Here is a 17,937-nt window from a genome sequence, read left to right as displayed (position 1 = left end):
TTTACCAAAACAAAGCTGACAGGTCAGCTTCCGGGCACGGAAAGTCTACGTCACTTCCTGTGTAAAATCATAAATTATATTCAGTTAAAGTCATCTGTCTTTTTTAATGAATATGTTTAAAGTAATGAAACAAAATGCTTTGTGTTTGTTCACCTGGGCCAGTTCCAGAAAGGAGGTTCAACAGAAACTGGGTTTACTGGTCTCATTTATAAACGCTGCGCAAAACGGGCCCTGAAACTAGCGTACGCAGCTTTGAAACTGGCGTACGCAACTTTCAAACTGGCGTACGCAGGTTAGAAACTGGCTTACGCAGCTTTCAACTGACGTACGCAACTTTCCACACAAAGTTTGTTCATAAAAAACAGACCAAAAAAAACTTGTGGGAGAATGTGCGGTCCTTTGCGCAGACTCTGACCCAGACACTTTCCCAGACTGGACGGGTAATGGCAGCAGATGGTGAGATGAGTCAAACATTTATTTTTAGCCCATTTCAAACTTTAATCAGAGATCAGCTTCATCGTGAGCCTTTAAAACAGCACTGATATTTATGCTGCACTGATGAGTCATAACTATAAATCAGAATCTGTCAAATAAATATAAAACAAGCCTATAAACCTGTGTTTCTCAATTCCGATCCTCGGGCCCCCCTGACCTGTATGTTTTATAGGCAACCCTACCTGAACACACCTGAATTAAATAAAGGCTCCTTAACAGGCCCAAAGAACTTGATGAGGAATTTCAGTAATCTGACTCAGGTGCTTTGGAGGAGGAACCTGTCTAAAACATGCAGGGCAGGGCAGCCTGAGGACACTGGATTTGAGAAACACTGCGATAAACCAACTTACATATTAAAACATGAAATTTCGAATCAAAGTCTGCAGAACATTTCATCAGTTTTCTCATCATCAGGTTCCTCCCAGATGACCACCAGGGTGATGTGGACCATAGATAGGCACATGAATTGCTACATGTGAGGCGACCGCTGTAAACATTCAAACGTTGTGGTGACAGCGTGTGTGATGCAGTGGATGCATCAGCACTGCTGGAAGACCCTGCAGATTGGAGGATAAGAAGGGAAGTGGATGACTCACAATGACTGCTACATTAGTGGTGTGGTAGGACCTTAGGACAGCTACATCCTTGGCTCTGACCTTCACAGCAAGTGCAAGGCTTGTCATGGCCCTCACCATGCCAGGCTAGCCATGACTCCTCAGGCAACTTGTCCCTTAGATGCTCCTCCTGGAGGAGAAGCAGCGCCATGTTGAGCACTTCACCATCGCAGCAGAGGATGAGTCATTGACGCTGAGTATACGCCAGAGAAAGCTCAACCTGCTCGATGCTGGGTGGGAGTAGGGTAACTCTGCGCCCCACCATGTATCCAACTGCTCCGCCCTTCCTGTCAGAAGGGCCTGAGCTGCCAGAGTCTGAGGATGTCCTGGACGTCCATCCCAGGCTCCGCCTCCCCCAGTTGACTTGGCGTTCGGGTTTACTGCCAAGCATGCTGGCCGCCGAGACCCTGTCTGGCCTCACTTTCTCTCTTTCAGGGCCTATCAGTCCGCATCTGCCACTGAGCCTGGGAAGCTGAGGGCACCAGCTTCCACCTTAGACTTAGACTTAGACTTAGACAGACTTTATTCATCCACAAGGGAAAATTCTGTTGTCACAGTAGCTCAGAACAGCAATAGAGGAAGAAATAGAAACAGCAATAGTAGGTAAGAGAAAAAAAAAAGTTAATAATAATAATAAAATAGAATAGGTACTATCCATAAAGCAATCTGGAATATGTACACTTTTACAAAGATAAATAAAACTATCAAATAAAATTGGCAATATAGAATATGGAAATTTAGAAATTTACAATATATACAACATGTGACTAAATGCAGTGCCAGTTTACACAGAGGCTTTGAAATGAATGTTAGTTACACCCCAATCACCAAGGTGGAGAGCTGCCCTCTCACGACCACAGATCAATTGACAGCCCGCTTATTGGACTGCTCCCACCAGTGTGCCCACAAGGCATCACTAAGATGGTGGAGGAACCCGGGCATCTTACTGAGGACATCGGCAATGCAGCCAGCGCCATCCTGAACCTGTGTGCATCCACTGCAGTTGCCACTGCTCGCATAGCTACGTGAAAGCATATGATCTACTGGAACATTTGGCTGCACCTGTCATCCTCTGTCCCGAGGAGGTGAGGAAGGAGCTACTGGAAGCCCAATCAGCCCAGATGGATTGTTCTGTCCTCACTTCCAGTCTCTTCTGGCACACCTGCAGAAGATCTCATCTTAGTACCTAATGGCAGTCAGGCTACCTCTGGGGAGCACATACACCATTACTGACTCACTGCCAAACCGGTCATGTTGGAGGATGTTGCAGGCAGCAGAACGTTCTCCATGGCGTCTCCAGACTCAGTCACGTCTGGCACATGTGCTCAGTGTGAACCTGCTTCCATCTGTGAAGAGCACAGGGCGCCAGTGGTGAATTTGCCAATCTTGGTGTTCTCTGGCAAACGCCAAACGCCCTGCACGGTGTTGGGCTGTAAAATGGAGATTTTTCCTTCCCACTGTCACCAGTGTGCTTGCTCAGGATGGGAGATTGAGTTGGAGCTTCCAACTCAATCTGTTGGTTTCCTTTTATAGGCTATTATGGCTTTCATTATGTTTTATTTTCCTGTCTGTAAAGCGTCTTGAGATGGCATTGCCGGGATTTGACGCTATATAAATAAAATTGAATTAAATTTAATTGAATTCCTGATACACTGAGATTCTTTCTCTCTCTTTATCTCTCTCTTTTATCCCCCCCCATAACAGTGTTGCATCATTAACATGTATGTCTCCTGTCTCAGCAGGTCTCCCTGGCCGGGAGTAGCAGTTCCTGTTGTCTGTTGTCTTTCTGTCCTCTTCCCCCCACACAGCAGAGGCAGATGGCTGCCTGTCCTTGAGCCAGGTTCTGCCGGAGGTTTCCTTCCTGTTAAAAGGGAGTTTTTTCCTTCCCACTGTTGCCAGTGTGCTTGCTCAGGATGGGAGATTGAGTTGGACTCAACTCAATCTGTTGGTTTCCTTATATAGGCTGTTGTCATGTTTTTGCCACCCTGATCTCCTGGCGCTCATCATTGATTACTCGATCCACCTGCTGGCTTCCTAATTGCCTCTGCTACCTCATTCAGTTCACCTGGTTTCCTTTTCTCTCACTGCCTACTTAAGCTCCCTCCAATCCCTCCTTTTCTGCCAGATAATAATCAGACCTATGTCTAGTTTTGTTCCAGTGTTCTACGGATTGTTCCTCAGTTGCCGACCTTCTGCTTCATGCCCCTGGATTACCCTCCTTGCCTTGCCCTCGACGGACACCGCTACCTTTCGGATCTTCTGGTTACCGACCCTGCCTGTCTTTGGATCTCTGAGCCTTGTCTTTGCCTGGATGAGTATTTTGCCATCCTGTTTACCTCCCAGCTGTTGCCTGGTTTCTTCTGCAGACCATTCCCCCGGACTGATCTTCTGTTCATACTCCTCCACCAATAAACTGGTCATTTGTCCAGAACTCCCTGTGTGTGGCTGAATTAAGGATCCTCAGGGTAACTCATTACAGGCTGTTATGAATTGGCCTTCATTATGTTTTCTTCTCTGTCTGTAAAGCGTCTTGAGATGGCATTGCCGTGATTTGACGCTATATAAATAAAGTTGAATTGAAAAATTGAACATGTTCAGGAAACATGTGGTGTGTCCTCAACCTGAGATGCCTCAGCCACACCTCTGGTCACTGGCGGGACCGCCGGGAACACAGACTTAAGCAGAGGTGCTCAATGGCAGTTGAAGCAGCAAGCGCTCCCCGCTCTTCTCCTCCAGCCCAGCTGTTGGGGTCCACCTTTTCTGGTAACCGGCAGCTCGCCTTTTCCTGGTCCAACCCGCCTGAAGGAGCGCCGCAGAGGCCCAACAACAACACTTCCAGTTGCCTTCATGTTGCATGAACTGCTGACACACTCCATCCACATGAGGTCTAGCATTGTTTTGCATTAGGAGGAACTTATATGGTCCCACAAGGGGTCTGAGGATCCCATCTTAGTACCTAATGGCAGTCAGCTACCTCTGGGGAGCACATACACCATTACTGACTCACTGCCAAACCGGTCATGCTGGAGGATGTTGCAGGCAGCAGAACGTTCTCCATGGCGTCTCCAGACTTGGTCACATCTGGCACATGTGCTCAGTGTGAACCTGCTTCCATCTGTGAAGAGCTCAGGGCGCCAGTGGTGAATTTGCCAATCTTGGTGTTCTCTGGCATACGCCAAACGTCCTGCACGGTGTTGGGCTGTAAAACGGAGTTTTTTCCTTCCCACTGTCACCAGTGTGCTTGCTCAGGATGGGAGATTGAGTTGGAGCTTCCAACTCAATCTGTTGGTTTCCTTTTATAGGCTATTATGGCTTTCATTATGTTTTATTTTCCTGTCTGTAAAGCGTCTTGAGATGGCATTGCCGGGATTTGAAGCTATATAAATAAAATTGAATTAAGCACAACCCCCACCTGGACGTCGGGCCCTCATAACACCCTCGTGGAGTCTGTTTCTGACTGTCTGAGCAGACACATGCACATTTGTGTCCTGCTGGAGCTCATTTTACAGGGCTCTGGCAGTGCTCCTCCTGTTCCTCCTTGCACAACGGAGGTGGTAGAAGTCCTGCTGCTGGATTGTTGCCCTCCCACGGCCTCCTCCACGTCTCCTGATGTACTGGCCTGTCTCCTGGTAGCGCCTCCATGCTCTGGACACTACGCTGACAGACACAGCAAACCTTCTTGCCACAGCTGGCATTGATGTGCCATCCTGGATGAGCTGCACTACCTGAGCCACTTGTGTGGGTTGTAGACTCCGTCTCATGCTACCACTAGAGTGAAAGCACCGCCAGCATTCAGACCAAAACATCAGCCAGAAAGCACCGGAACTGAGAAGTGGTCTGTGGTCTTCACCTGCAGAACCACTCCTTTCTTGGGTGTGTCTGACCAATTGCCTATAATTTCCACCTGCTGTCTATTCCATTTGCACAACAGCATGTGGAATTGTTTGCTAATCAGTGTTGCTTCCTAAGATTTTACAGAAGTGTGGTTGACGTGGAGTTACTTTGTGTTGTTTAGTGTTCCCTTTATCATTTTGAGCAGTGTATATATATATATATATATATATATATATATATGTGTATATATATATATATATGTATATATATATATATATATGTATATATATATATATATATATATATATATATATATATATATTTATGTATACCTCCACCTCACACAAGTCATACTGACAGCTTTTGGTACAAGTTTAAATCCAGCCATTCAATTGGGATTAGAGCCCTTCAGACTAAATGTTGATTGGACAGTCCAGTGATTGGGCGATTTATGCGCAACAAGCTCCCAACTGCTTCACCTGGCTGCACCAGTACGCACATTGCAGTCCCATTAATACCAACAGCTCTTGGTTTGTAACCTCTGTGGTAGTGTGTGATAGTGGCCCTGTGTCCATGCAGCCAGGTGCTACCAAATGCAACCCTGCCCTGTGCTGGTTTACAACCAGCAAGTTTCACATAAATTCATGCTTTCACTTATTGAAGCTGCTTCCATTCACACCGTTGCACTTACTGCTCTCAGCTGTTTGCTGTATTGTTATATCTAGCAAAGTCTGCTTGATGCACAGTGGATGGAAGCTGCACATATACAATGGCAATTTTTCCAAAACATACCATCCCATAAAGATTCAGTTATTTTCTGCCTCTAAAATGGTTTTGTGCAATGTTTAAAGATAATACTTCTAATACTGGCTAAAGTTTTTACCATTTTTAACCATCTTCAGTTCTTAACAGCAATATAGTAAATAATTTTTTCACGTTTCTTCACTTACACTGCTGTAGAACATTTAACCTAATATGCCGGTACAGTACAAATCCCATGTCTTTTTTTTCTACATAATTTTAATTTTTTTTTTCTTTGGATTTCTTTTATGCTTGGTGAGGAACAGTCAAGAGCTCTGCAAGCTGCTGCGGAATCCTGTCGGAAGGAGACTCACCCTTTATGTATAGGGTGGTTTATTTACCACACAATGGTGAAGAATTCAGGTCAATGATTGGAGAATTTTTTGCACAATGAGCTGCAAACTGCTTAAGCAGGGTCTACCAGTATGCAGTATCCAGTGTTTTTTTTTGAGATATTGAAGTCCAAATCCTGCCGTTTGATTGGAGCAAAGCCCCTTCAGGCCAAAGGCAGAATTGTTGTTACTTTTTGAGTTATTTAGCATTTTGTACAAGCCAAATCCAGCCATCTTATTGGCAATCGAAAGCTGCTTTGCCAGGACTTAAAACCCAATGAGGCACGTTACCAAATATGGTCCGTACCCTAAAACTGTCACTACATCCTGCCTCCCACTGATCCATAAATTCATCTGTTTTCACCACTTCTAAATCTGCATTTTTCACCAACTGCAGCGACATTTTCAGCTTTTCTGCATTCATTGTCATTGATTGATTACACATTATTCACACTCGCTGCTTACAGCACATTTCTAGTCTTTATTATTTCACTCCAGGTTTGAGTAAAACCGACATGAGATGACTTGCAGTTTCCATTGCTGCCACTGTGTCATGATTGATTGGTTTGAGCCAATCAGGTGTCAATTAGTCAGGAAACGGACACATTGACGACTCAGCAGACATATTCATGTTTATAGAAAATAATTTAATAACACCTGAATTAACATGTAGAAAAACAACAGGAGCAGGACAACAGTGTCCTCTGGGTCAATACTCGCTCATCGTCATGACAACAGTCCGGCAGCGTCCCGCGGCGTCGCAGTTTCTGTAGCATTGTCTCTCACACTCATTCAGCCAATCAGAAAATTTCACTAGTATCCAATCAATACCTTGATGGCTGCTTTCTGATCAGTTTAACTAAGAAGTCCTGATGCCTTTAGACACAAACAGAAAATGTGTGTGTGAATGTGTGTGTGCGGTGGGGTGGGTGGGTGGGGGTTATCCTTTAAAAACAGACGGTGGGGGGTCAAACAACATCAATATGTCTGGTTACCCCGCCCCCACCTCCCTCAGGTGAAAGAAACAAAAAGGGAGGGAAATGAATCCAACTGAAAGGTGAACTAAAGAAAGGTGATGAAGAGTAAAGGCGGCACTCAGCAGTCGATACTTACGGATACCAGCAGCTCCGCCCACTCCGCAGGAGGGAGGGGGGCTGGAGGAGGTGGGGGCGTATGCCTTACCTCGTCACCTCCATCTCTGATCAGTTCAATTATCAGTTTGATCATAGATCGATAGACAAGTCGGCTCCCCCGAGGCTCACGTTGACGCCTGCCTGCTGACAGGCTTCAACTAGTCGCTGCAGGCGCTCAGAGGCTCCGCCCTCCGCCGCCTCAAACAGCAGCCGCTGTGGAACGGGAGGGGTGGGGGTTGTTGGGGGGGCAGGGGAGACACGGGGAGGGGACGGGGGAGACACGGGGAGGGGACGGGGGAGACACGGGGAGGGGACGGGGGAGACACGGGGGAGACACAGGGAGGGGGCGGGGGAGACACAGGGAGGGGACGGGGGACGAGGAGGGGCAGGTGAGCATGCTGCATACAGGTGAGTAAAAACAGCAGAGTCGCTATCAGGTGTGCTGCCAGTACGGTGATGACATCATCCACATCAGCTGACTTGTTCTGCATCAGAAGCATCTTTAAAAACCTCATTTCTACGTCGACACTGCGGAGAAAACACGTTTTTCCCGTTACATGACTTCTACTAGAGAAGCAGTTCTCACTATCCCGCTAAAGACGACTCGTTCACACGGACGTCGCAGCTTTACGACCTTTTCACGCAGTTACACACACGTGCAAGCAGCGTACGACCAAAGGTGTCGCAGCGTTACACACTGATGGTCCTGATGACAGAAGATCTGGCGGACTTTAAGCGTTAGAGGGGGCGTTCAAGTAGCGGATCTACATCAGAGAAGTTGCTCTGACAGGAAACATCTCCAGTGATGAAGTGTGATAACCGTGTGTGTGTGTGTGTGTGTGTGTGTGTGTGTGTGTGCGTGTGTATTACATCTTTCCACAGGGCGGCACACAGAGGGAGGGACTGGAGGGCTTGCTGATACAGAAGTCTCATCTAGAAAGCAACACAGACAGAATGAAAGGAGAAGGACGGACGAAGACGGCAGAGCGTCAACAAACAAGCAAGCCGGCGACGCCTGCAGGAGAAAGCAGCTTCAGGAACCGGATCAGAACCAACGTTCTGCTGCGGTTCTTCCACCGCGCTGTCATGCAGCCTCATCATTCTCACCATGACAACGGCCTGCTGACTCTCAGCGGGACAGACTCACCTCACCTCGCTCCTTCAGCTCCCTCGCCACGGACACGGCTCTGCAGGAAAAACACAGCGTTAGAGTCGGATGAAGAACGGCATCTTGTTCCAGTGGCGTTATGCGACGTGCCGATGGTCTCTTCACTCACATCCTCCAGCTGGACACGCACTTTGGAGCGCTGCTGGTCAGCATCCGGGCCTGGTACTTCAGCTGCTCCATGTTTCCATCCTGCCAGTCCTGATACAGCAACCTGCACGGCAACCACATCATGTCAAATGACAAGGTCAGCGATTACATCACAGTTTAACAAGGACCGGAGTCACATGATCCAGACGCATTCGCTGATGGCGGTGACTCAGGCAGCCATTCTGAACCAATGTTAGCATGTAGCACTAGCATCAGCCGTTCCTCCCTCATGCTGTGTGTTTTAAACCATGAACTGTATATAAAAAGATGGGCGGAGCCTCCGTGACGTCACCCGTAGGTTTCTGAAGAGCTGAAGTGAAGCTCGGTGGGCGGTTCCTACCATCACCATCTTGGCAGGGTCATGCGTATTGTCTCACCCGGAAAATACTAATTTTGGAAAAGAGGTGGAGCTGAGAGGGGGGCTGTGAGCGTCATGGTGGATGATTGACATCGAGCGAACTCCAAGCTTTCTGTAGCTAAGAGCTAACCGAGCTAACCTGGAGATAACAGGAGCTAACCAGCTAACGGAGGTACGCAGGCTAAAGCTAAGTCACGTTGTTAACCCGCTAAAAACCACGGTTGTTCTACATTCTTCTGACTTGAAGCGGGAGATCGGGTACCTGTCAAGCAAAAGGACACGCCCCAAAATATTTTTTATATGAAATTCTTTCTAATCGATGGCGTTTTAAAAGGAATGCACTCCCTCCACAGTTTTCATGAAGGTAAACCTGACCTATTAAACCTAATGTTTTTTTAACCAGGTGGTAAACGTGTTTATTTCTGCTGTAAACGTGTTTATTTCTGCTGTAAACGTCTTTATTCCTGCTGTAAACGTCTTTATTCCTGCTGTAAACGTCTTTATTCCTGCTGTAAACGTGTTTATTTCTGCTGTAAACGTGTTTATTTCTGCTGTAAACGTGTTTATTCCTGCTGTAAACGTCTTTATTCCTGCTGTAAACGTCTTTATTTCTGCTGTAAACGTGTTTGTTCCTGCTGTAAACGTGTTTTTTCCTGCTGTAAACGTGTTTATTCCTGCTGTAAACGTCTTTATTTCTGCTGTAAACGTGTTTATTTCTGCTGTAAACGTGTTTATTCCTGCTGTAAACGTCTTTATTCCTGCTGTAAACGTCTTTATTCCTGCTGTAAACGTCTTTATTCCTGCTGTAAACGTCTTTATTTCTGCTGTAAACATGTTTATTTCTGCTGTGAAGTTGGTCTTTTTAACATGGGAGTCTATGGGGATTTGCTCTGTTTTGCAGCCCCTAGTGGATGAAGGGGGAATTGCAGTTTTATGCACTTCTGCGTAGGCTTCACTTTAAACTGCCTGAGGTTGTGTGCATGTGTGTGCATGTGTGTGTGCATGTGTGTGTGTGTGTGTGTGTGTGTGTGTGTGTGTGTGTGTGTGTGTGGACCTGCACCAGCGTGTACCTGAGGCTCAGCTCTGTGTTGTTCGGCATGAGGTTTCTCAGTCTCTCCAAAACCAGAGCACGTTGGGACTGTGGGACACCTTTTATGTAAAGACTCACCACCTGGAAGTAGAACCATCATCATCATTTTGATCATCTTCATGATAAAACCCAGGGTTCTGAAGTGCTACCTTGTTGTGGAAGCGGTAGCAGCTCCAGTACTCCGCCGGGTTGAAGGGAAGCTCCAGACGGACGGGAACCGTGCAGAGACATCTCTGGAGCAGGTCGGAGAACGTCTTCCTGGAGACGGAACCGGCCTGCGGGCTGCAGCTGAACAGCAGGTAGCTGGGCCAGGTGGGAGCAGAGACACGTGTGAGCAAGAGGCAGGTGTATGCGTACCTGCAGCAGATCCACACTCACTCAGTCCACAGCGTGTGGAGCTCCGGCAGCTTCAGAGACGATCCCAGTGCTCGCTCGAACGCCGCCACCGCCTCCTCCGCCGAGCCGTGAAGCCACATCCAGCGACTGCAAACACACACAGGCCAGTCAGAACCAACACTTTGACTGGGCCAGCAGAACTGGGCCTTAACCATGTGACCGATGACATCACTGCCCTGGCACACATGCAGCTGTGTGTGTGTGTGTGTGTGTGTGTGTGTGTGTGTGTGTGTGTGTGTGTGTGAGAGAGTTTCAGGTGAGAACACACCAGTGAAGCAGGTGCAGGAAGGACATCTGCTGACTCAGCTGGTCCTGAAGATGCTCCTTGACGATCGGACCGCTCAGAACCGTCTCGCTGGGAAAGCCCAGGATGTGACTGACGGACAGGAAACGGAACATTTCAGACACGGCGGCTTCCGGAAGGATGTGATGCCTGGAGGCGGAGCTTCACCCACCGTAGGATGTCCAGCGGCGTCCTGGTCCGCTGCTCGTCTTCACACAGAGACAGGACGAAGCCTCGGAACAGCGGCGGGATGGCGCTGGACTGGTTCTGGAAGAGACGCCCAAAGCCTGAACCAAACATCTGGGTCGGCTTGAACAAGCACCAGAACCAGAACCACGACCACGACCAGAGCCAGAACTAGAACTAGAACTAGAACTAGAACTAGAACTAGAACCAGGACCAGGACCAGGACCAGGACCAGGACCAGGACCACGACCAGGACCACGACCACGACCACGACCACGACCAGGACCAGGACCAGGACCAGGACCAGGACCAGAACCACGACCACGACCAGGACCACGACCACGACCACGACCACGACCACGACCACGACCAGGACCAGGACCAGGACCAGGACCAGAACCACGACCAGGACCAGAACCACGACCAGGACCAGAACCACGACCAGGACCAGGACCAGGACCAGGACCAGAACCACGACCAGAACCACGACCACGACCAGAAACAGGACCAGGACCAGAACCACGACCAGGACCAGAACCACGACCAGGACCAGAACCACGACCAGGACCAGGACCAGGACCAGGACCAGAACCACGACCAGAACCACGACCACGACCAGAAACAGGACCAGGACCAGGACCAGGACCAGGACCAGAACCACGACCACGACCACGACCAGAACCACGACCACGACCACGACCAGAACCACGACCAGAAACAGGACCAGGACCAGAAACAGGACCAGAAACAGGACCAGGACCAGGACCAGGACCAGGACCAGGACCAGAACCAGGACCAGGACCAGGACCAGGACCAGAACCAGGACCAGGACCAGGACCAGGATCAGAACCAGGACCAGAACCAGGACCAGGACCAGGACCAGAACCAGGACCAGGACCAGAACCAGCTAGACTGAATCCACAACAGATAATCTGAGTGATCATTAATTAGAGGGAAAACATCATGTTTCTGGTTCTGGCCCTATACGGACTGGTTCTGGTCGTACACATAGCGGTTCTGGTCCTATACGGACTGGTTCTGGTCGTACACATAGCGGTTCTGGTCCTAAACGGACTGGTTCTGGTCGTACACATAGCGGTTCTGGTCCTATACGGACTGGTTCTGGTCCTATACGGACTGGTTCTGGTCGTACACATAGCGGTTCTGGTCCTAAACGGACTGGTTCTGGTCGTACACATAGCGGTTCTGGTCCTATACGGACTGGTTCTGGTCGTACACATAGCGGTTCTGGTCCTAAACGGACTGGTTCTGGTCGTACACATAGCGGTTCTGGTCCTAAACGGACTGGTTCTGGTCGTACACATAGCGGTTCTGGTCCTATACGGACTCTAAATGACTGATGACTTGTGGCGTGGTTTGTGGGCGGGGTCTACGGGCGGCGAAGTGGCGTGACTCACCTGCGTCATGAGGAACCGACAGCAGCGGTAGAACACCTGGGCGTTGTGAGGACACTCCGCCAGCGCCTGCAGCCACATGCCGACCGCCGCCTCCACCTCCCCTCTGCTGAGGTGGAGCTCCGCCAGCGCGTCACGGAGGTCGCAGGAGTCGGGGCAGGAGTCCAGCAGAGAGCCGCACAGCGACACCGCCTCCTCGTACCTGCAGGAGACACCATCATCAGGAGGCACAGTATGTAGGAGTCGTTCTACGTCCTCCTCCACCCTGAGGAAGGAGGCGCACCGTGTACAGGAGGCGTTCTACGTCCTCCTCCACCCTGAGGAAGGAGGCGCACCGTGTACAGGAGGCGTTCTACGTCCTCCTCCACCCTGAGGAAGGAGGCGCACCGTGTACAGGAGGCGTTCTACGTCCTCCTCCACCCTGAGGAAGAAGGCGCACCGTGTACAGGAGGCGTTCTACGTCCTCCTCCACCCTGAGGAAGGAGGCGCACCGTGTACAGGAGGCGTTCTACGTCCTCCTCCACCCTGAGGAAGGAGGCGCACCGTGTACAGGAGGCGTTCTACGTCCTCCTCCACCCTGAGGAAGGAGGCGCACCGTGTACAGGAGGCGTTCTACGTCCTCCTCCACCCTGAGGAAGGAGGCGCACCGTGTACAGGAGGAGTTCTACGTCCTCCTCCACCCTGAGGAAGGAGGCGCACCGTGTACAGGAGGAGTTCTACGTCCTCCTCCACCCTGAGGAAGGAGGCGCACCGTGTACAGGAGGCGTTCTACGTCCTCCTCCACCCTGAGGAAGGAGGCGCACCGTGTACAGGAGGCGTTCTACGTCCTCCTCCACCCTGAGGAAGGAGGCGCACCGTGTACAGGAGGCGTTCTACGTCCTCCTCCACCCTGAGGAAGGAGGCGCACCGTGTACAGGAGGCGTTCTACGTCCTCCTCCACCCTGAGGAAGGAGGCACACCGTGTACAGGAGGCGTTCTACGTCCTCCTCCACCCTGAGGAAGGAGGCGCACCGTGTACAGGTGGCGTTCTACGTCCTCCTCCACCCTGAGGAAGGAGGCGCACCGTGTACAGGAGGCGTTCTACGTCCTCCTCCACCCTGAGGAAGGAGGCGCACCGTGTACAGGAGGCGTTCTACGTCCTCCTCCACCCTGAGGAAGGAGGCGCACCGTGTACAGGAGGCGTTCTACGTCCTCCTCCACCCTGAGGAAGGAGGCGCACCGTGTACAGGAGGCGTTCTACGTCCTCCTCCACCCTGAGGAAGGAGGCGCACCGTGTACAGGAGGCGTTCTACGTCCTCCTCCACCCTGAGGAAGGAGGCGCACCGTGTACAGGAGGAGTTCTACGTCCTCCTCCACCCTGAGGAAGGAGGCGCACCGTGTACAGGAGGAGTTCTACGTCCTCCTCCACCCTGAGGAAGGAGGCGCACCGTGTACAGGAGGCGTTCTACGTCCTCCTCCACCCTGAGGAAGGAGGCGCACCGTGTACAGGAGGCGTTCTACGTCCTCCTCCACCCTGAGGAAGGAGGCACACCGTGTACAGGAGGCGTTCTACGTCCTCCTCCACCCTGAGGAAGGAGGCGCACCGTGTACAGGAGGCGTTCTACGTCCTCCTCCACCCTGAGGAAGGAGGCGCACCGTGTACAGGTGGCGTTCTACGTCCTCCTCCACCCTGAGGAAGGAGGCGCACCGTGTACAGGAGGCGTTCTACGTCCTCCTCCACCCTGAGGAAGGAGGCGCACCGTGTACAGGAGGCGTTCTACGTCCTCCTCCACCCTGAGGAAGGAGGCGCACCGTGTACAGGAGGCGTTCTACGTCCTCCTCCACCCTGAGGAAGGAGGCGCACCGTGTACAGGAGGCGTTCTACGTCCTCCTCCACCCTGAGGAAGGAGGCGCACCGTGTACAGGAGGCGTTCTACGTCCTCCTCCACCCTGAGGAAGGAGGCGCACCGTGTACAGGAGGAGTTCTACGTCCTCCTCCACCCTGAGGAAGGAGGCGCACCGTGTACAGGAGGAGTTCTACGTCCTCCTCCACCCTGAGGAAGGAGGCGCACCGTGTACAGGAGGCGTTCTACGTCCTCCTCCACCCTGAGGAAGGAGGCGCACCGTGTACAGGTGGCGTTCTACGTCCTCCTCCACCCTGAGGAAGGAGGCGCACCGTGTACAGGAGGCGTTCTACGTCCTCCTCCACCCTGAGGAAGGAGGCGCACCGTGTACAGGAGGCGTTCTACGTCCTCCTCCACCCTGAGGAAGGAGGCGCACCGTGTACAGGAGGCGTTCTACGTCCTCCTCCACCCTGAGGAAGGAGGCGCACCGTGTACAGGAGGCGTTCTACGTCCTCCTCCACCCTGAGGAAGGAGGCGCACCGTGTACAGGAGGCGTTCTACGTCCTCCTCCACCCTGAGGAAGGAGGCGCACCGTGTACAGGAGGCGTTCTACGTCCTCCTCCACCCTGAGGAAGGAGGCGCACCGTGTACAGGAGGCGTTCTACGTCCTCCTCCACCCTGAGGAAGGAGGCGCACCGTGTACAGGAGGCGTTCTACGTCCTCCTCCACCCTGAGGAAGGAGGCGCACCGTGTACAGGAGGCGTTCTACGTCCTCCTCCACCCTGAGGAAGGAGGCGCACCGTGTACAGGAGGCGTTCTACGTCCTCCTCCACCCTGAGGAAGGAGGCGCACCGTGTACAGGAGGCGTTCTACGTCCTCCTCCACCCTGAGGAAGGAGGCGCACCGTGTACAGGAGGCGTTCTACGTCCTCCTCCACCCTGAGGAAGGAGGCGCACCGTGTACAGGAGGCGTTCTACGTCCTCCTCCACCCTGAGGAAGGAGGCGCAGGAGGAGTCACCTCTGCAGCAGCCTGTAGAGGAGGACCAGGTTGGTGTTGAGAGGCAGGCAGGCCAGCGTCCGCTCCGTCTCAGACATGCCGTCCTCGCTGCACTGATGGACCGCGTCTGCAGGAAGACCACAGAGGACATCAAGACCTGGTCCTGGAACGGGTCCAGAACCCAGAGTCCAGGAGGACAAGACCTGGTCCTGGAACGGGTCCAGAACCCAGAGTCCAGGAGGACAAGACCTGGTCCTGGACCGGGTCCCACTGGAACCCAGAGTCCAGGAGGACAAGACCTGGTCCTGGACCGGGTCCCACTGGAACCCAGAGTCCAGGAGGACAAGACCTGGTCCTGGAGTGGGTCCTACTGGAACCCAGAGTCCAGGAGGATAAGACCTGGTCCTGGACCCGGGTCCAGAACCCAGAGTCCAAGAGGAGACACTCTGAGACCGGTACCTTGGAAAAGAGCAATGAGGATGTCGGGGGGCGTGCTGATGTCCTGCGCCGTCCTCCAGGGCAGCATGAAGGAGTCCTTGTTGACCAGCCGGGCCGGGCCGGACTCTGCCGGGTCGTACAGGCCGGACGGCAGCCGGTCGAACTCCGTCAGGTGGATGTAGGAGAGCCACAGCAGAGCCCGGTCGGCGGTGGTCAGGTGGTCGGCGATGCTCCAGTCCTGAGTTGACTTCAGGGCGTTCTGAAACAAACACATGTTCAAGTCTCGGACCAGAACTCCGTGTCCAGGTTCTGACCGCCCGGCGGTGGAGGACTGCTGGCCGCCACCGGGGGTCTCATGTAGACCCGCTGCGTGCAGAAAAAGTGCAGGTGCTGACATTGGCGGGCGCCGCTTTTCACACTACGTTAGGGACCTCAGGCAGATTCCGACCAGACAAACGCTGCTGGCAGGCGGGGCATTGAGGCGAGGCGAGGCGGGGCATCGAGGCGGGGCGGGGCATTGAGGCGAGGGGAGGCGGGGCATCGAGGCGGGGCGGGGCATTGAGGCGAGGCGAGGCGGGGCATCGAGGCGGGGCATCGAGGCAGTGCGGGGCATCGAGGCAGGGCATCGAGGCGGGGCATCGAGGCGAGGCGGGGCATGGCGGTGAAGCGCGTCATTGTGGTTCCTCCAGGCCTCGTATTTATTTCATATCAAACTGTAATCATGGATCAGATCCGTCATGAGCATGAAAACGGCGGTGATGGTTCTGCTGCTGGTGAGTCGGCTCATCAGAACGTGAACACAAATAGCCTCAAAGCAAAGTTTAATCCCCCTGTTGCTAATGACGACCACAAGAGCGATGTGGACACGAACTGTGTCAGTCCATCAGACTGGCTGCTGGAAACGTGTGAATACTGCGCGTGTCGTTAGGGGCACATACACATTTACCTAGGAGCGTTGGGAATCTTACTGGGAACGTATTGGGAACATTACTGGGAACATTACTGGGCACATATTGTGAACGTTACTGGGAACAGATGGGGGACGTTACTGGGAACAGATTGGGGACGTTGCTGGGAACAGATTGGGGACGTTGCTGGGAACAGATTGGGGACGTTACAGAGAACAGATTGGGGACGTTACTGGGAACGGATTGGGAACGTTACTGGGAACGTTACTGGGAATGTATTGGGAACGTTATTAGAAACGTATTGGGAACATTACTAGAAACGTATTGGGAATGTTACTGGGAACATATTGGGAACAGATTGGGAACGTTACTGGGAACATATTGGGAACGTATCTGGGAAAGTTCCTGGGAACGTATTGGGAACGTATTGGGAACGTTACTGGGAACATTACTGGAAACGTATTGGGAACATTACTAGAAATGTATTGGGAACATTACTAGAAACGTATTGGGAATGTTACTGGGAACATATTGGGAACAGATTGGGAACGTTACTGGGAACATATTGGGAACGTATCTGGGAAAGTTCCTGGGAACGTATTGGGAACGTATTGGGAACGTTACTGGGAACATTACTGGAAACGTATTGGGAACATTACTAGAAACGTATTGGGAACATTACTAGAAATGTATTGGGAACATTACTAGAAATGTATTAGGAATGTTACTGGGAACATATTGGGAACGTATTGGGAACGTTACTGAGAAAGTATTGGGAAGATTATTGGGAACATATTGGGAACGTTCCTGGGAACGTATCTGGGAACGTTCCTGGGAACGTATTGGGAACGTTCCTGGGAACATTTTGGGAACGTTACTAGAAATGTATTGGGAACGTCGCTGGGAACACATTGGAAACGTCGCTGGGAACAAATTGGGAACGTTGCTGGGAATGGATTTGGAATGTTACTGGGAACGATACTGGAAACGGATCGGGAACGTACCTGTAGGAGAGCCAGCGCGCTCTCCATCCGGCCTGTGAACAGACTGAGCTGAACTCTGAAGAGCAGAGCCTCCATCAGCTGGAAGGACAACTTCTCCGTGGCGCCCAGCGATGACTCGGCCAGCAGGAAGTTAAGCAGGCGTTCGCACACGTAATCCTTCCCCTCAAACGAGCTCTCCAGGTTCAGGTACTGCGGCGTCACAACAAGCCATGAGACTTCACCTCCTGTCAACATCTCAGTGCAAACCAGTAGCTGGATAAAAACCAGTAGCTGGGATTACAACCAGTAGCTGGGATTACAACCAGTAGCTGGGATTACAACCAGTAGCTGGATTAAAACCAGAAACTGGGATTAAAACCAGGAGCTGGATTACAACCAGGAGCTGGATTACAACCAGGAGCTGGATTACAACCAGTAAATGGATTAAAACCAATAAGTGGATTACAACCAGTAAATGGATTACAACCAGTAAATGGATTAAAACCAGTAGCTGGATTACAACCAGTAGCTGGATT

The 17,937-nt window shown here is 51.7% G+C and overlaps 1 protein-coding gene across 3 annotated transcripts in view; it reads right to left on the bottom strand.

The window, feature by feature from the left end:
• Positions 1-6,713: 6,713 nt before the first annotated feature.
• zfc3h1 (zinc finger C3H1-type containing) overlaps positions 6,714-17,937 on the bottom strand; it is a 35,101-nt gene continuing 23,877 nt past the window's right edge. The window contains exons 24-36 of one of the 3 annotated variants that reach the window (XM_079247839.1): positions 17,423-17,611; positions 15,532-15,769; positions 15,094-15,199; positions 12,256-12,454; positions 10,824-10,918; positions 10,637-10,744; positions 10,351-10,455; positions 10,122-10,275; positions 9,953-10,053; positions 8,487-8,588; positions 8,357-8,396; positions 8,080-8,142; positions 6,714-7,422 (exon numbers count right to left, since the gene is read on the bottom strand). In XM_079247839.1, coding sequence (XP_079103965.1) covers positions 7,300-7,422; positions 8,080-8,142; positions 8,357-8,396; positions 8,487-8,588; positions 9,953-10,053; positions 10,122-10,275; positions 10,351-10,455; positions 10,637-10,744; positions 10,824-10,918; positions 12,256-12,454; positions 15,094-15,199; positions 15,532-15,769; positions 17,423-17,611 — 1,623 coding nt within the window. In that variant the 3' untranslated portion in view covers positions 6,714-7,299. Of the gene's footprint in view, positions 8,143-8,356; positions 8,397-8,486; positions 8,589-9,952; positions 10,054-10,121; positions 10,276-10,350; positions 10,456-10,636; positions 10,745-10,823; positions 10,919-12,255; positions 12,455-15,093; positions 15,200-15,531; positions 15,770-17,422; positions 17,612-17,937 lie in introns of all 3 variants that reach the window. The other 2 variants (XM_079247838.1, XM_079247840.1) reach the window with 2 other exon arrangements.

This window comes from Telmatherina bonti (genome assembly GCF_933228915.1).
Source record: "Telmatherina bonti genome assembly, chromosome: 2".
Taxonomy (NCBI): domain Eukaryota; kingdom Metazoa; phylum Chordata; class Actinopteri; order Atheriniformes; family Telmatherinidae; genus Telmatherina; species Telmatherina bonti.
The sequence above is the reverse complement of the archived record's forward strand: the minus strand, read 5'-3'. Positions and strand labels throughout refer to the sequence as shown.